General features: G+C 41.0%; 1 protein-coding gene across 5 annotated transcripts in view; it reads left to right on the top strand.

The window, feature by feature from the left end:
* The window catches only part of DENND2B (DENN domain containing 2B), a 136,100-nt gene that overhangs the window by 64,104 nt on the left and 55,960 nt on the right, over positions 1 to 16,036 (top strand). For 3 of the 5 annotated variants that reach the window (XM_083724703.1, XM_083724702.1, XM_083724704.1), the window contains 2 exons: positions 10,906 to 12,126; positions 14,925 to 15,061. In XM_083724703.1, the coding sequence (XP_083580829.1) occupies positions 10,906 to 12,126; positions 14,925 to 15,061 (1,358 nt within the window). The remainder of the gene's footprint in view (positions 1 to 10,905; positions 12,127 to 14,924; positions 15,062 to 16,036) is intronic. The other 2 variants (XM_083724705.1, XM_083724706.1) reach the window with 1 other exon arrangement.

Below are 16,036 nucleotides of genomic sequence, written 5' to 3' on the forward strand. Positions count from 1 at the left end.
TCTAAACAGTTCACTTTTGGCCTTCAAATTAAATGAGATCATGTTTGGAATCATACTACAAAACAGAATAAATGTTGATGGCAGAAAGCCTGATGTCCTTTTAAAGAATTTGTTTTTCTTGCCTTTAGTATGTTTGAAAGGAGGACACTGGTGTCCATTAATACTTAGATCTTCTTCAGAGATATCTTTGTCTGGTGGAGTTGCATCATTCCTTTCGAGCCTTGTGTCAGGATCCCCACAGTGCAGAAAATGACTGGAAATAACAGCTTAATAGAAGCTATGGGGCACAGGGTCTTGCTGTTCTGTAGTGGTTAAGAGACAGTGTGGTGTAGTGGTTAAGAGCAGTGGACTTGTAATCTGATGAACCAGGTTCATGTACCCGCTCCTCCACATGCAGCTACTGGGTGACCTTGGGCTAGTCACCCTTCTTAGAAGTCTCTCAGCCCCATTCACCTCACAGGGTGTTTGTTGTGGGGAAGGAAGGGAAAGGAGAATGTTAGCCACTTTGAGACTCCTTAGAGATATCAAATCCAAACTCCTCCTCCTCCTCCTCCTCCTCTTCCTCCTCCTCCTCCTCCTCCTCCTCCTCTTCTTCTTCTTCTTCTTCATGTAGGGTCCACTCTGATTAGTGCTTCTCCTACGCTGTGAGTCCAGAGTTTTCGCAAGAAGTCATGCCATTTAGTGTAATAATAAAGTGTAATAATAAAACAAAAATCAAACCAATAAAGGTAGTGATTTAAACTTGGTGCAGCATATGATCTGGTATGTTTGAATAAGATAATAGACCTTAGCACTTTGCCCTGCATGACATGCTGAGAGGACTGCATGGTGGAAGCATAATTATTATATTATTTCCTGCTTTGTAGCTAAATCTAGTCTCCAGGGTGGCTTACATTTAAAAATGGTCACAAGATGCAATATCTTTATGTATGATGAGAGGAGCAGAAATGTGGAAGGTATTTGAAGCTCACTGTTCTAGCTTCATGTTTTCTTTCTTTCTTTGACCTAGTTGACACATAGCACTAAGCCATGGCTTGTTTAAAAAACCATGAGTTGTCCCACAGATAATCAAGCAAACCGTGCCTTGTTTTTCCAAATGTTTGTTTTGCATCTGCTTTTGCCTCATGCCTTTGTAGTTTGGTGAGCTTCTGGGATCGGGTGATCAAGCAAACTATGGTTAGGGGAGGTTGTAAGGCTCATAACACAAAGCCACAGTTAAAATAGGGTTCATAACCCAGCAACAAACTGTGGCTTAACATCTTGCTTTGTTGGCAGTAAACAAACCATAGTTCAACTATTGAGCAGGGTTCACATATACCTAACTCTTAAGACAGGGGTCAGCAAACTTTTGCAGGAGGGGCCCAGTCTACTGTCCCTCAGACCTTGTGATGAATCAAAAGCCACAAAGGGAGGAAAGGAGATTATTACTTCAGTTTTGACACTTAAAATGTAGCACACACTTTTACAGATAGCCTGAAGCTTACTGGTTCTGCTCAAACAGCATGAAATCTAGATCAAGAAACCCTATCATTGGGTTGGTTGTATATATGTTAAGAGATAAACTTTTCATACTTTTATTTCACCATGCCCAAATGGTGTAGTGCCTGCATATATGTTTCCTGAAAAGCAGTAGCAGAAAAACCAAAATATTGAGGAAATACATTGAAAAGCATCCAAATGCAGAACCAATAACCCAATCTGGAGTCAATAACACATTATGCTGCTGCTTGCCCCTCCCTCCCTCCTCCTCCTCACCCCATTAATAATCACAGTCTTCTGTTACAAATACTAGTAGGACTTGTAGGTTTTTGGCCAGACATTATGACCCAAAATTAATAGAAAAATGCATGTTTGTCATATTTTGGGATGAGTGACAAAAGAGGTTTATTATTTTAACAAAGATCTTGATCGTTCAAAAATTGGCTGTAGAGTTGAACAAAATAGTTGGTTTTAAAGAGATGTGCTGAAAGTAGGCAGTATGCCAATTTTGTGCTAGCTTTTTATTATTAAAAAATCCCCATTCAGCTAAAATAGGGGTTCACCAACCTCTTTGGGCTCATGGACCCATTTGAAAACTGGAGAGACTGGCATGAACACCACATGCGTGCATGGCAGCTAAGCACATGCAAGCATGCTGACTTTGCAGGGAAAAGTGTGATCTTCACTGAGAGAGAAGCTTGGGAGAAAAGTGTTAGCCTGCCCTCCTCAGCTACATCCTTCCAAGCCTAACTACAACTGGCAATTCATGGTGCGTATGTGTGTGTCACAGCTGGGAAGGGAAGGGTTACCCCTTACCCTCCCCTGTTGTAGCACCCACCCTCCATTGTATTGCACTTCAAAGAAGATAGCTATTGGCTACAAGAGAAGGCCCCTTTCAATTCTAATTTTAGCAGGGTACAGAGAAGGCCTCTGTGGCATCAAGTGTCCTTCTGGGTACTGTGTTGGTGATCTGTGAACTAGAGTTCATATGCAAATAGGATGCATATAGACATACAAAAACAAGAGCCAGCACACTTCTCTCTCTTTTTGTCCTACTTTTGTTGTGCTGTAGCTCTTCTGTGCAACAGTAGTGTGGTAACATTGGGGAAGCATTGCAGAACAACTAAAAAAAGCAGAACAAACCCATCACTATTGCACTATTATTATGTCAATAATATGTTGAAGATTACACCCCCAATAAAATACAATTCTGCAAGGGCACTGTGTGCCATAGCTGTCAATGTTTTCCCTTTTTTAAGGGAAATTCCCTTACTCAGAATAGGATTTCCCTTTAAAAAGGGAAAAGTTGACAGGTATGCTGTGTGCTTCCCGAGACTGTTAAACAGTTCAATGTACATCTGTGTGTATTTCAGTGGGTATCAGAAGAATAAGCCCATACCTGTAATTGGGCACGCATGCTCAGGAGAAGATTTGAGTGATCTTAGTTCTAGTCACCTACATGGAAGATTACAGCCTGCATCTTCTTGATGATGTTGTGGACAGGGATCACACATTACTCATGAAAACCAATGAGAGGGAAAAGGTTTGAGATTAAATATTGAGTTAGGAAGGTTCAAATATCATTGAACCTGGGGTGCAAATATCATTCCATTTCAAATACACCATAGTAAAACCACATGTATGTTTCATAGTGAAGAGCTTCATCGATGTACAGGTGACTCTCAACTTGTGTGGGGTTTACATTCCAGGGAAAACGTGCTAAGCCAGTCACGCATACATTGGGTTCAGTGACGGGTGGAATTTCTAAAGTCTTTTTTAGTGGATGTCCGCCCCCTTTTTATTATTTTTCCCCCCAAGCTGAATGCTCACAAGTTACCTTAAATGTTTGTAAGACTCTAGTTACCTGTCTTGCAGGCAAGCTTTCCTTCCTTCCTTCCTTCCTTCCTTCCTTCCTTCCTTCCTTCCTTCCTTCCTACTAGAAGACTCATTTACTGGCAAAAGAGACTTGAGTAATTGCTTCATACTTTCTGAGATAAGGTTTTCAGCACAACCCTGCCACTGCTTTGTCATAACTATCTGTGACCTATACTGACTGGCTTCGAAGACACTGACTGGCTTGGAAACAAATGAGAAGTAGCAGAAGACAGGAGAGAAACCTGTTGGACTACTGCCACTAGTCTCACCTCCCCAGGCAATTTCTTAGCCACTTCCTTTCCAGAAGCAAAAACAAATTTGTGAGGATAATCTGGTCATGTTCTGCGCAGAGGGAAACATGAGGAGGCAGGCACAGGAAATACTTATTGCATCATTCATTATTTTACGTGGTTAGTTTTCTCCCTCAAGCTGGTCTACCATGACTTGACTCATAACATGGAGGAGACTTTCCTGGAGAATCAGCTGTTCTTTGGTAAAGAAGATGAGGGCAGATGGAGATGACTAACTCTCCTCTTTCGTCATCAGCATTCACAGGTACAACAGGAGCCGGGCACTTCTTTGCATCCATTTGCATCTGGGTTTTCTTTGTATGTGTTTCTTTTTTAAATGCAGGCAGAAAAAGAAGTGTCTCTACTAGAAAAATGAGTTGTTTCCTTAGATATTCACAAAACTTAGCAAAGATAATCAAATCAGCTTAGGCTGAATTAGGTATTATGAGAGCCATGTGGCTACCACTGAAAGCAGAAGCCCCATTTCTCATTCTCCCACTCCTTCTAATGTCTGATTCAAGTTTTGTGACGTAATGTCTCTTTTTGTCTGACCATTTCCTAACTGTTATTTCTGGATTCTACTGCTCAGTAATTTGATATTTGTGGATTAATTTTGTCTTACTATATTGGTTTCCGATTTTAAATTGCTTCATTGTTTTTTATATTAAGTGGTAGGTTGGTAGGTAGGTAATTTCAGTGTGCTAAGTTTTCCTACCTTCATAAGTAGCAGCAGCCAATGCAGTGGGGTTTGGATGGGAAAACATCAAGCATGTCGATATCGCATCTTGCATTTTTAGATTCACTAGACATTATGGAAGAGGAGGAGGAAGAAATGTGATGTTGCTATCTTGATGGAAACCACATGGCTCCTGCGATGGCTAGTTCCAGCTTGTCATGGAGTTAAGAAAAGTGATCACTTCAATAATCACCATGTTGGCCTCATATTTGAATGTATAAAACTCCTTTACAGCAGTTGATTCTGATCTGTTCAACTTAAAATATAGGCCGCCTCTATATTCCTGAAAGTTATGTTCAGCTTTACCATAACATTTCCATAGAGCCCTTCTCAAATGAAATGCCAGAATCAATGGCAAGGTTTTCTTTTTTTTTTAAGGTGGCATTCCCCAGTTATCATTAATATCCATTCTCTTCCTTTAAGCATTGAAAGGAATAAATTTGATAGAATTTGAAATTTGAAAACTATCAAGGGCATAGTTAAAACAAAAAAAATTCCTTCCAGTAGCACCTTAAAGACCAACTAAGTCAGTTCTTGGTATGAGCTTTCGTGTGCATGCACACGAAAGCTCATATCAAGGGCATGTTTAACCTGATATTTAACATGAATTTGGACAGTTTTGAGCAAAACTCAGGGGTGGTTCATAAATTACACAGAAGCAGAGAAATAGAGTAAGCTTTCAACTTCTGCTGCAATTGCAGAGATTTGTGGGCCCCAGTGAACCCCCAGGACTCATGGAATATTCTGCAGATGCGATCAGAGTCCAATTTCAAGCACTGCAGTAAAAGTGTGGAAAGGAAAAGTGCAAGTGACTCTTTCTTCAATTTATGCCCACTTCTGTGTAATATATGAGCCAGTATGTTAGCATAACTAGATAGTTCTGGGTATGCTACAACTACTCCTAACTTCTGACAACTGTGCCATTCTCAGAAGCAGTTAGTCCACAATGCTTGTAGTACTCCAGCCTGACCTGCAGTCAGTTGGCATCCGTTTGTCTCAGGAGACACTGCAGGAATATGCCTTTGAGGGAGAGTTCAAACTGCTGGAAGGTTACAGAGCCTGCTGTGGCTGTAGAGACCGATACCAAAGTGACATGTTTTGTTGTAGCTGGGGCAGCAGATGAAAGTGTCCAGTTGTGCTGCTGCAGATGCACTCTGGCATTTCTTCTCTCTGCTCTCTGCCCAGAAGTCATTTCTCCTCTGGTCACTGCTATGGATACATTGACTGCCTGTCTCCAGGCACTGCGGTCATCTGCAAGGGATTCCCATAGGGCAGGGTTGAATTGTCAGGTGTAGTTGGTCCACAGTGCTTGTAGTACACTACTCCAGCCAGATTTGCAATAGTGGAATGGGCACTGCACTTGAAATATGTTGTTGCCTGGTCTGCTTCTGTTTTGCTTAAGAATGTGTTCTATGGGATGTGTATTTTGAGTTTTAAAGGTTTCTTCTTTTCCTGCTGTTGGCCTATGTTCTCTGGGGAGCCCATAACTGAGGTCAACTTTTGGTCTTCATCTCATTACTCCAAACCTACTGCACAATGTTCTATTTTTGGTTCTCATAAATGATGGTTTTTTTCTTTGGTTTGTTTGTAGAAGGCAAGATCCTCTGTATTTTAAGATGCTTGGCAGGCTGTACAACTAAATGTTTCTGCTAGCGTTTATCCTTAAAATTATTAGCACACTTTATTGTTTCCCCATTACTGCTAGTACACATTTTCTGTTACTGGAGTCTCCTTGACAGCCATATTGCAGAGGCTTTTGTATATAAGGGAACTACATCAGTCTTCTTCCTATTATAGCACTTGGAAGACCACTCAGAAGGACCCCAAGAACTCTGGGCAAAATCTATCAAAGACATCTTCTGAACTCAAGCTAGGACCTCTGTGCTGAATTCACACATGCATTGAGGAGCACAAGTAGTTGTTATGCAGGCCTGCTAGTCCACTCTATGTTTTGTTATAACTACAGCATCCTCAGCAACATGTCATGACTGAAGGGGGCATGTAGAGTGGCGTTAGGAGAATTACTTTGACAAGAACAGCCTTCTCCATGTGGACTACTAACTCCTGCCATCCACAGCACTATAGCTAATAGTCATGGATGAAGGTATTGGGCTGTGGAAGGCTTGTCTAGAACCAGGCATGTGTGGAGGGATGCCTGTTCTACTTACCTGATGCTAAGCCAGTTGGGTTAGCAAAGTGAAAACTTCTAAGGAATTTGGTGTTATTCCAGACTCCAGGGTGACTTCTCCTGAGCAGGTATCAGCTAGAAAATCTGCCAGATCTAGCTTCAGCTTTGGCTGGGCAACAGCTAGAATTCATTTTGTTTGCCTGCTTACTACACCTGGGGAGGGCTTCATCCTCTCTCCCTGCTGCTTGTGTTTCCTGTACCCCATACTTTTTGTTATTTGGCTGCTTATGACTTAGCATCACAACAGGTAGACATGTGAAGCATATCTTTTTGGTGTCTTCTCTCTCCACACCTTGCCATCCCACTTTCCAAGCAAGAAAACTCACAGCTACTTATAATGGCTTGGTGACAAATACCAGCCCTGTATAGCATCGACTGGGTAGCTGCCTAGTGCGGATGCCTCTCTCTGTACTGTCTTTGTTTGGAAATAGGGAACATGTGAACAGCTCTTCTCTTTGTCTCTTCACAGCTGGTGAACAGAGTAGGTCACATCACCCTGCTGTACATTCTTGACATTCGAAGAAATTTTTCCTCAGTACATTCCCTGCATCCTCCCCCTCCTCCATCTGTATTCATTCTCTACACATTTGAATCCCACACAGCCCTTGCAAAACATTAATATTATTATTATTGATGCAAGTCTTTTCCTTTGCCTGTTTTTCAGGTGTATGTAAACAATTGGGCTCTTTCTTTTATTGATGTGTATATATATATTGATTCATATATATGGAATGTTAGTTTCTCAAATTAATCACTTCATTTTCTTCCTAACAATGACAACAATTTTGTTTGTAAAGAGTTGTGGCATTTGCTAAAAGGATCCTTTCTCATCCTGGGAATGAAAGAGAATTGTATGGGACAATTACTAGCTTGGAGATTAAAGCAGTGTGGGAAATACTGTATTGGACTTTGGAGTTAAAGAAAAGAGTGGAAGTTAACAAAAAGTTCAAGAGCAAGCTGGAAAGGTGTTTTTTCATGAGCCACAGAATAGGGGTAAGTGAAGCAATACTGTTTTGTGATGAACCTGGGCCAGGCTTATGCTGTAGAGTTAAACTTTTCTTAAACCATGCAACTTTGCATAATAGAACTGAACTAAAAAGGGGGAAAGCACTTCCTTGTACATGTCCATTGCTTAAGAGTTCTTTGAGAGAACAAAGTTAAGCTTGGAGCTGTTGTTTTTCTTTGGTGTCTGCTGAAAAGGTGATGTTGAGACAGAATCAGATGATTCAGTGTTGAAATCTATGTCTAGCCACAATACTGTTATAAAGTCATTTTGCTATTTCAGCACTACCACTTTCAACTACCTGTGACTGTCCTTCAAGTTTATTGCAATCGCACAGTGAGTGAGAGGGTGGTGGTTGTTTTTTACACTTTTATTCACTAATTTTCATGCCTGCTAGGTTTTCAGATTCTCATTGTATATAACACTTTAAACAGATTTTAATAAGCTGAATGTGATGGTAAAGCCTAATGTTCAGAATCAGGATACTACATGAATAAGGTGCTTTTGTTTCTTTTGAGCCAATGTATATTTTTCTCTCCTTACCAGGAAAGAAATCACAAAATAACAATACTTGCAATGACAACAACAATAATTCAGAACTGATAGCCAGAAATAGTCTCTTTTGGTAAATAGAAACCATTTTATAATACAATCTGTGGGTTTACTCCTTTCTATTGTGTTATCTAACTTTTAAAGTTGTGGCTGCAATTAGGTGAGTAATATGGGTTTTCTAGGACTTGTTTTATTGTTTTGGAAGGCTGTGTGTCTAGAGGTTGGGATCACACTCTCCTACCATGTTGAACAAATAGGGCTTTTTTGGCTAGAAATCAATCTTTTTCTGATGCTTACAGGACAAAGGATGGGATCTTGATTTACCTTTCTGAGAGTCTTGCACAAAATCATTTTACCTCTTGATCATCTTAGTAATTGTGTTCACAAACCTAGGTAGATGTAGGTTTATCTCTGTACAAAGGCTAGAGCAAATTGACTAGAATAAAAGGTTAACTGCACCTTTATTTTTAATCTAGTCTAATATGTCTAACAAATGACCACAGTCTGACTTGCTTCTGAGAAAAGATGTTTAGGACTGTGCAGGCTGTCTCTATTTTGCTGTCTCAGTTGCATGCCTTCAAATTCAGGTTCTACAATGGAAGTGGATTTGGTGTTCTGGTGCAACAAACCTTCTTTCTACGCCCACCTCCATCTTGTTAATTCCTTTAGGTAGTGCATGTGTGTTTCACAGGTGGTTCTCAAACACATGTACTTGGTAAAACCTGCTTGCAAAATGTATTACTGTGTACACACTTCTGCTTATTCTGCATCCTGTGCACTCCCAACTGCTGGTTTTAGAAGGGTTGTACACAAAACATCCATATCTATCCTATATCTATCCTGTCATTTCTTAGGGAATACTGCATTTTGATGAATTCTTCCCCAAATCAGCTTCGATCTAAACTGAGAATAATAATGACAAAGCTGCAATTTAAGCCAGCAATGTGTACACAGCCTGATAAAGCAAAACCATGGATCATTGTACATATTGGTGTTTTAAATTACTTACCTGCAGCTCTGAAGTGAAGAGGAAAAAGTAGAAAAAATTGTTGAACACACAGAAAAAAGAAAAAGCCCAGTGAACTGAAAGAAGGTTCTCGACAGTGCCTTAGGCGGTCCCCTTCACCAAGTCATTGCTCGCTTCTATTTCCAGTAAATACCAGGCTCAAGTAACAAGGAAATCCCCCTTATTAATGAGATCTAAAAACTAGATTATGGTATATGGCACAAGTCAGTTCACAAAAGAATTAAGGATATATATAGAGAATATCATTGCTCATTTCTCCCCTAGCAAATGAATGATTATATTTATATTTTCTCAATTATACTGAAAACTCATTGGATAAAGTCCCAAAGTATGAGTAGAATAGTACCTTTATTAGGACTAACTTTAACATCACTAAGTAACGAAACTTATAAAATTGTAGGCAGCCATGATACTCCATGAGGAAAAACCCTAAATTCACAGTAGATACCTGTATTAGGATAAGCTAAAACAAAGATGAGGAGCCTAGGACTGTTCAGTTGTTCCTGGACACCAACTCCCATCAACCCCATTCACATGGCTCACATCAGGGATGATGGGAGTTGGAGTTGAGCAGCAGCTGGATAATAACAGGTTCCCCATCCTGGAATTAAAACATCACAAAGTAAGTGACGTTTGGATAAGTTGCTTTGGGTTGCCTTGGGCATGATAAAGTGACTGACAAATTTAATAAATAAATGAATAAATAAATAATAAATGCATTTGTTTTTATAACATACACTCTGGCTTTTCAATCTCCTGCCACAAATATGAAATTATGATCACTTGGGAATTACTTTTGCATTTTGTGAGGCAAGCAAGAAGCAAAATTAGAAATAAGAGGTTTCAAATATCTGTGTTAAATGCAGAAGACAAAAAAGATCTCTGATTGTAAATATTACTGTATATATGACCTGGAGAGAAATATTCTTCCTGTTCATTGTGTCAGGAGGAAAAGTTCAATGTTACTAGTTGATACAAATTTAAAATGTTAGTTTGAGCAGAGTGGAAGGTTTGACTTTTATCTCAGCCGTGAACTCACTTGGTGGCCTTAGGCAAGGCACTATCCTTCATACGAAGTACAGAGATAATACTACCCTGCTTTACAGGATTGTTGTAAGAATTTCTGAGATTATGAATGTGAAGTGGATTGAACACTCAAAAGCATTAAGTATGTGCTAAGTTGTCCTCCAGAGCTCTCTTCAACTGCCAACTCTACAAAATGGCCACTGGTCCAACTATGTCAGAGGAAAGAATGTAACAACTGATATTGATAGTACACAAAGAGTGTATAAATAGGGGAATGAGGACTAACCAATCCATGCATATAGGAAGGAGTAATACCTAAAAGTGTACCATCAGTGTTATGTTATGTAGCCTACCTTGTGCCCCCTAAGCTGCCTTGCTGCCCTTAGGCATGAGGGAGGCACAGTCTCATCACCAGTCTTGAAGTCAGATTCAGCTGCCAGTATGGTGGGCTTCTGTGCATAGACTGGGGTGGGGTAGGGACCATCTTGTCTTTTGCTCCAGGCAGCAAAATGTCTTTGCCAGTGCTGTCTGTGGACCATGTATTAAAAAAAAAAAGGGGGGGGGGAATAAAAAAGTCTTTATTCTAGTATCAAATGTGTGCACTTTCAGAAACCATTTTAGAAAAGTCTACTAAGTTGGGCCTACTCCAAACGTTTGGCCGTAGAAACAAGAGCTGAGTAAAATCTAGGTAGCCAGGTAGCTGATTAGTATTTTTCTTCTTACTTCCAGGTGTCAATCAGTCTCTCCACCGCCTCTTCTATACCAACCAAGAAGCCCAACATATCCCCTCAGTGACAGTGAGGATTCCTGCCGCTCCAGTAGTTTGACCAAAGTTTCCGGCTCCAGGGTGCTCCTCAAGGACCGGACTAACTGTGGAGTTACCTTGAGAAGCACCTCAAGTTCCCCCTCAGACACTGAATCTCCAAATCACCCCCTCAAAACTGTCAGCATTGGCTGCTTGGACAAAAGGCTCTCTCTTTTCCAGACTGAAGACCAAAAGGAGGTCTCCAAGGAGACTCAGGATGGAGAAGCTGTAGGCAGCCGCCAGCTTACGCGGAGCACTCTCTCCTTGGGGTCTGCAGCGAACCTCCGGAACCTCTCCCTCAGCAGGGTCAGCGTCCATTCCCAAGCACTCGACATCAGGCAGAAGATATCAGAATGGGAATGTCGGAAAGAACCTTCCCCTAGGATGAGTGTATGCTTGGACAAGAGGGATGTTGGGGACAGGTCAGGCAGTGAGACTTGCCCTAGTATGTTGCCTTCTCCCTGCAGCGAGAAGACATTTGACTACAAAGGGTTCCGGAGGATGAGCAGAACGTTTTCTGAATGCTCCTACCCAGAAACAGAGGAGGAGGAATTCCTGGACAGAGATTCCTGCCATAGGTTTGAAAAGAGGCCGAGCAGGAGTGAGTCGGCAAATGCTTTCTTCAAGGGGAACGCAAGAAAAGAGAGTTCTGCTGTGCTGAACAGAATACAGAAGATTGAGCAGGCTTTAAAAGAACAGCCAGGCAGGGGTCTTCCTCAGTTGCCCAGTAGCTGCTATAGTGTTGACAGAGGAAGAAAAAAGTCTGTGACTTCGGGTATTGTGGAGGACTTGAATGAGAACACAAATGATAGTAAAGCAGGGAGTGTTATTTGTGGGAGTAGTCCAGAGACACCCACAGAGACTGATAAAACTAGTAAAATGCCACAAGGACTCAATGCCACAGTTAGTCCTGTTGGTCCTAAGCTGCTTCCTGAGAACTTGGCGAACACAGCGGTAAACCCTGTGCCCAAGCCCAAACGCACCTTCGAGTATGAAGCTGACAAGAACCATAAAAGTAAACCAAGCAATGGCCTACCTCCTTCACCTCTGGCTGCTGTTCCTCCCCCTCTTCCGTCAACTCCTGCTCCCCCTGTCACCCGGAGGCAGAAAAAAGAGTCACGCTTCCACAGAAAATCCCAAAATAGGTAAAGATGGAAAGCTGCTTGTCATATATTCTCAAGATGCATCTCCTTTTAAGGTCACAATCTCAGCAGATAAGAATGAAAGACAGTCTTAATTAGGCTACAGCTTTTGTGTTGTAGAATCATTGCCTCTTGTATCCTGCTAATCAGGGTTTTGCCATTTGCAGCAAAAAAAGGGACATGAATCGTCTAACAGATTCAGCTGCCAGAAGAACTTTTATTTTACCAACAACCACCATGACTAAAAGGAAAAATACAAGTTGTAGTCTCCCATCTGTGGAATTGGAGAGTTCTTAAATAAGGAGCAATTTTGAATGTACATTGTAGGAAGTGCTTTACTGCTTTTATTTTTCTTCACAGTGATCCCATGAAGTAGGCTATGGCCTTCCAGTGTGTTTCATGGCTGAGGGGATTTGAACCTGGGTCTTCCACCTGCAAAACTAACAATGGTCCCTTGTTGCCATTTACACATCATTTGTGTGATGCTGCTGCTGCTGCTGCTGATAATAATAATAATAATAATAATAATAATAATAATAATAATAATTATTATTATTATTATTATTATTTATACCCCGCCCATCTGGCTAGGTTTCCCCAGCCACTCTGGGCGGCTTATAGCATATATATGTAAATATAATGTTAGACTTTAAAATTACGGCTAACCACTTTCCTCAATAGCCCTTGGTGTCTGTCTCCAGTGGATCAGCCATACTGGAATCAATTTATACTGACTGACTCTGGCCCAAATGTGCCTTTTTCTTGAGCAGAGAGGATACAAATTCTCTTGGTGTTATGTCTAGGCTGTATGTATTCTGCACTAGAAAAAATAGACAAAACAACAAACTGCAGTAATGTAACCCATGTTCTGCAATCTGTACAAATTACACAAATTAGCTTATTTTGAACAACTTGTTCTGCTTATCCTTATTCTAGTAGAATTTTAGAGATGCCCTCTAGCTTCTGATAAGGACACCCAACTTCTTATGAAGAAAACTACCGGTAACAGTTTTTAGGATGCTAACACTATAGAGGCCCAGACCCTCAAACTGCAGTAACTCCAGCAGCCATAGAAGAAGCCCTCTCAGAGTGCTTCCTTGCACACCACAATAGGATGGAGATGGATCCTCCGCCAAATATTTAATCTCCATTTCCCAGCAGTGCTGTTACATATTATTCTTTGCCACAGTGTTATTCGCAATGAAGGGCAATGAGCTATGTATCGTGCTAAAACACTTTAGACCACTGGCAATCCTACTTTAGCATTTCCTCAATGGATTCTGAGATAGACATGAATGTGCATAAACTATTTTCAAAGCCATATGGATTGGAAACATGCATTTTATTTTTTAGAAAGATGATTTGTGATTCTCAGGATGCTGAATTGTAAACCCATTGATGATCTCAGTGCTTGCACAACAGAGCCACATGCATGTGTTGTCTTGAAGCAATAATCTCTCATGGCCTTATATATGTTGCACTTGCATAATGTCTCTTTGGTATAGAAAGGAAATGGACAGAAACTTAAATGTAATGTTCACTGCCACTGATGTGTGTTCCATACTGCTATGGCTGAGAAGTGCAAAAATGTTGAATGAAGCCTGGAATGATGAGCTGCAAGCAGGAAGTTCCGAATAAATCACAGGATGTGGCCAGCAGCTAACAAGTGCCCGGAGGAGAAAGGCAGGATTCTCAGGACTTTGGAGAGGTCCAAGGAAACAACAGCTGTTAAGTCAGGAATGGGGAACTTGTGGCCCTTCAGATATTGTTGGACTACAGCTCTGATCATTGGCCATGCTGGCTGGGGCTGATAGAAATTGGGAGTCCAACAACATCTGGAGGACCACAAGTTTCTTATCCCTGCCTTAAGTTAAGCACTATCTGTATGTCTGTATGTATGTATGTATTTTTGTCAATGTATGTTCAGCTCATGGGCTAGCACAAAATATGCAAAACAAGAATGAAAATGTAGTGTAATAATAATAATAATAATAATAATAATAATAATAATAATAATTTATTATTTATACCCCGCCCATCTGGCTGGGTTTCCCCAGCCACTCTGAGCGGCTTCCAACAAAATATTAAAATACAATAGTCTGCCAAACATTAAAAGCTTCCCTAAACAGGGCTTCCTTCAGATGTCTTCTAAAAGTCTCGTAGTTGTTTTTCTCTTTGACATCTGGTGGGAGGGCGTTCCACAGGGCGGGTGCTGAATCCGTGTTGAAAATCTCTTCATGTTGGCTGAAAACCTCAAAAAACTTGTCTTTAATGTTTAACTACCACCAGCTTGGAGTTATGGCAAAATCACAATCTGACAAATCACATGGTTTGTACTTCACAGGTCTGATACATAAATAATTCAGTATTTTGTGTATTTTCTAAGTGTGGCAAGATAATGTGGATGTATGTTTTTAGATTTGATACAGAGCTAACTTTAACCAACAGTCCAGTCACCGATTTGTTCTTTATGTTTAACCAAACAATTTCATCATAGAATCAGATGCGGTGTGTGTGTGTGTGTGTGTGTGTGTGTGTGTGGGACAGGGGAGACTCAGGGAGGAAGAGTATACCTTAACCCTTGCTAGCATTATGGGTGGCATTAAGCTAAGCTTTACTCAGAACAGGCCCATTAAAATTAATGAACTTAGGTTCATTAAAGGACTTAGTTAGGTCCATTAATTGTGGTGGGTCTGCCTGAGTAAAACTTAGTTGAATGCCACCCAATATCTGCACTGAACTTTAAAGCACTGTTAATTAGGCAATCAGAAAATTATCCCTTTACATTTTCTCCACTCTAGAAAATCCTTTGAGTTTGAAGATGCTTCAAGCCTCCAGTCCTTGTACCCTCCCTCCCCAAGTGAGAATGGAACTGAAAGCCAGCACAAGTTTGGATCTAAGAGCACTTTAGAAGAGAATGCCTACGAAGACATTGTAGGTAAGGACCTGTTGCGGTACAGAAAATAGCTGCTTGATGTTGAGCAATTGTGGTCAGGCAGTGACTTGTTGAATATGTGTCCTGCTGTACAACAGCAAGAAGCCGTTAAGTGAAGGGTAAATGGGCTGAAACGTCAGAGCAAGCACATTATACGCAGACTGCAGGCAGGAGGTCTTGATTCCTTTAAACCTCACTGAGCAGTCTTATTGGAAACAGATTACTTGGTTAGCCATCACCATGTTTTTCATGGCGTAAAGCATTGTTTGTGAAGACTTTGGCTGGGGACCCACTGTGGGCTTAGAGAATATAGAAGGAAAAATAGATGCAGAGCTTGCAGAACTATTAAACAGCAGGGTGGTTCCTGTAGGAGGTGGCTTTTGGCTTATGTTTAGAGGATGTCTGTGCAAACTCATCTGCAGCAGCTACCTTCCTCAGCACTCATCTCTTTTCTCTGCCAGCTATATTTTTTGTGTGACTAAAAGTTCATCCCGCTGTCCACTTCTAACACCTACAGAGAACAGCAGATTAATATTGCCACCCAAAGAAAATGTCTAACACTTTCATATCTATCTATCTATCATCTATCTATCTATCTATCTATCTATCATCTATCTATCTATCTATCTATCTATCTGTCTATCTATCTATCATCTATCTATCTATCTATCATCTATCTATCTATCTATCTATCTATCTATCTATCTATCTATCTATCGTCTATCTATCCATCCAGAGGTGCCAGCTTGAGAGGGCAGTTTAAGATGCCAACGTCATGTGTGTGATGTCATGCAAGCGATAGCAGGAGGTTGGGACAAACATGGCAGCCATGTGGCTTCAATGGCAGGCGACTCCTCTTTTGTTCCTCCTGGTGCTGCCACAGGTGGGAGGCTGCTTTGGCCCTCCTTCCCCTCCGCTGTAGGAGGAGGCGGAGATGGCCGCTGGAGCTGCAATGCGCTTTGCAGACATGGGAGGGGC

This window comes from Podarcis gaigeae, assembly GCF_964106915.1.
Source record: "Podarcis gaigeae genome assembly, chromosome: 1".
NCBI lineage: Eukaryota > Metazoa > Chordata > Lepidosauria > Squamata > Lacertidae > Podarcis > Podarcis gaigeae.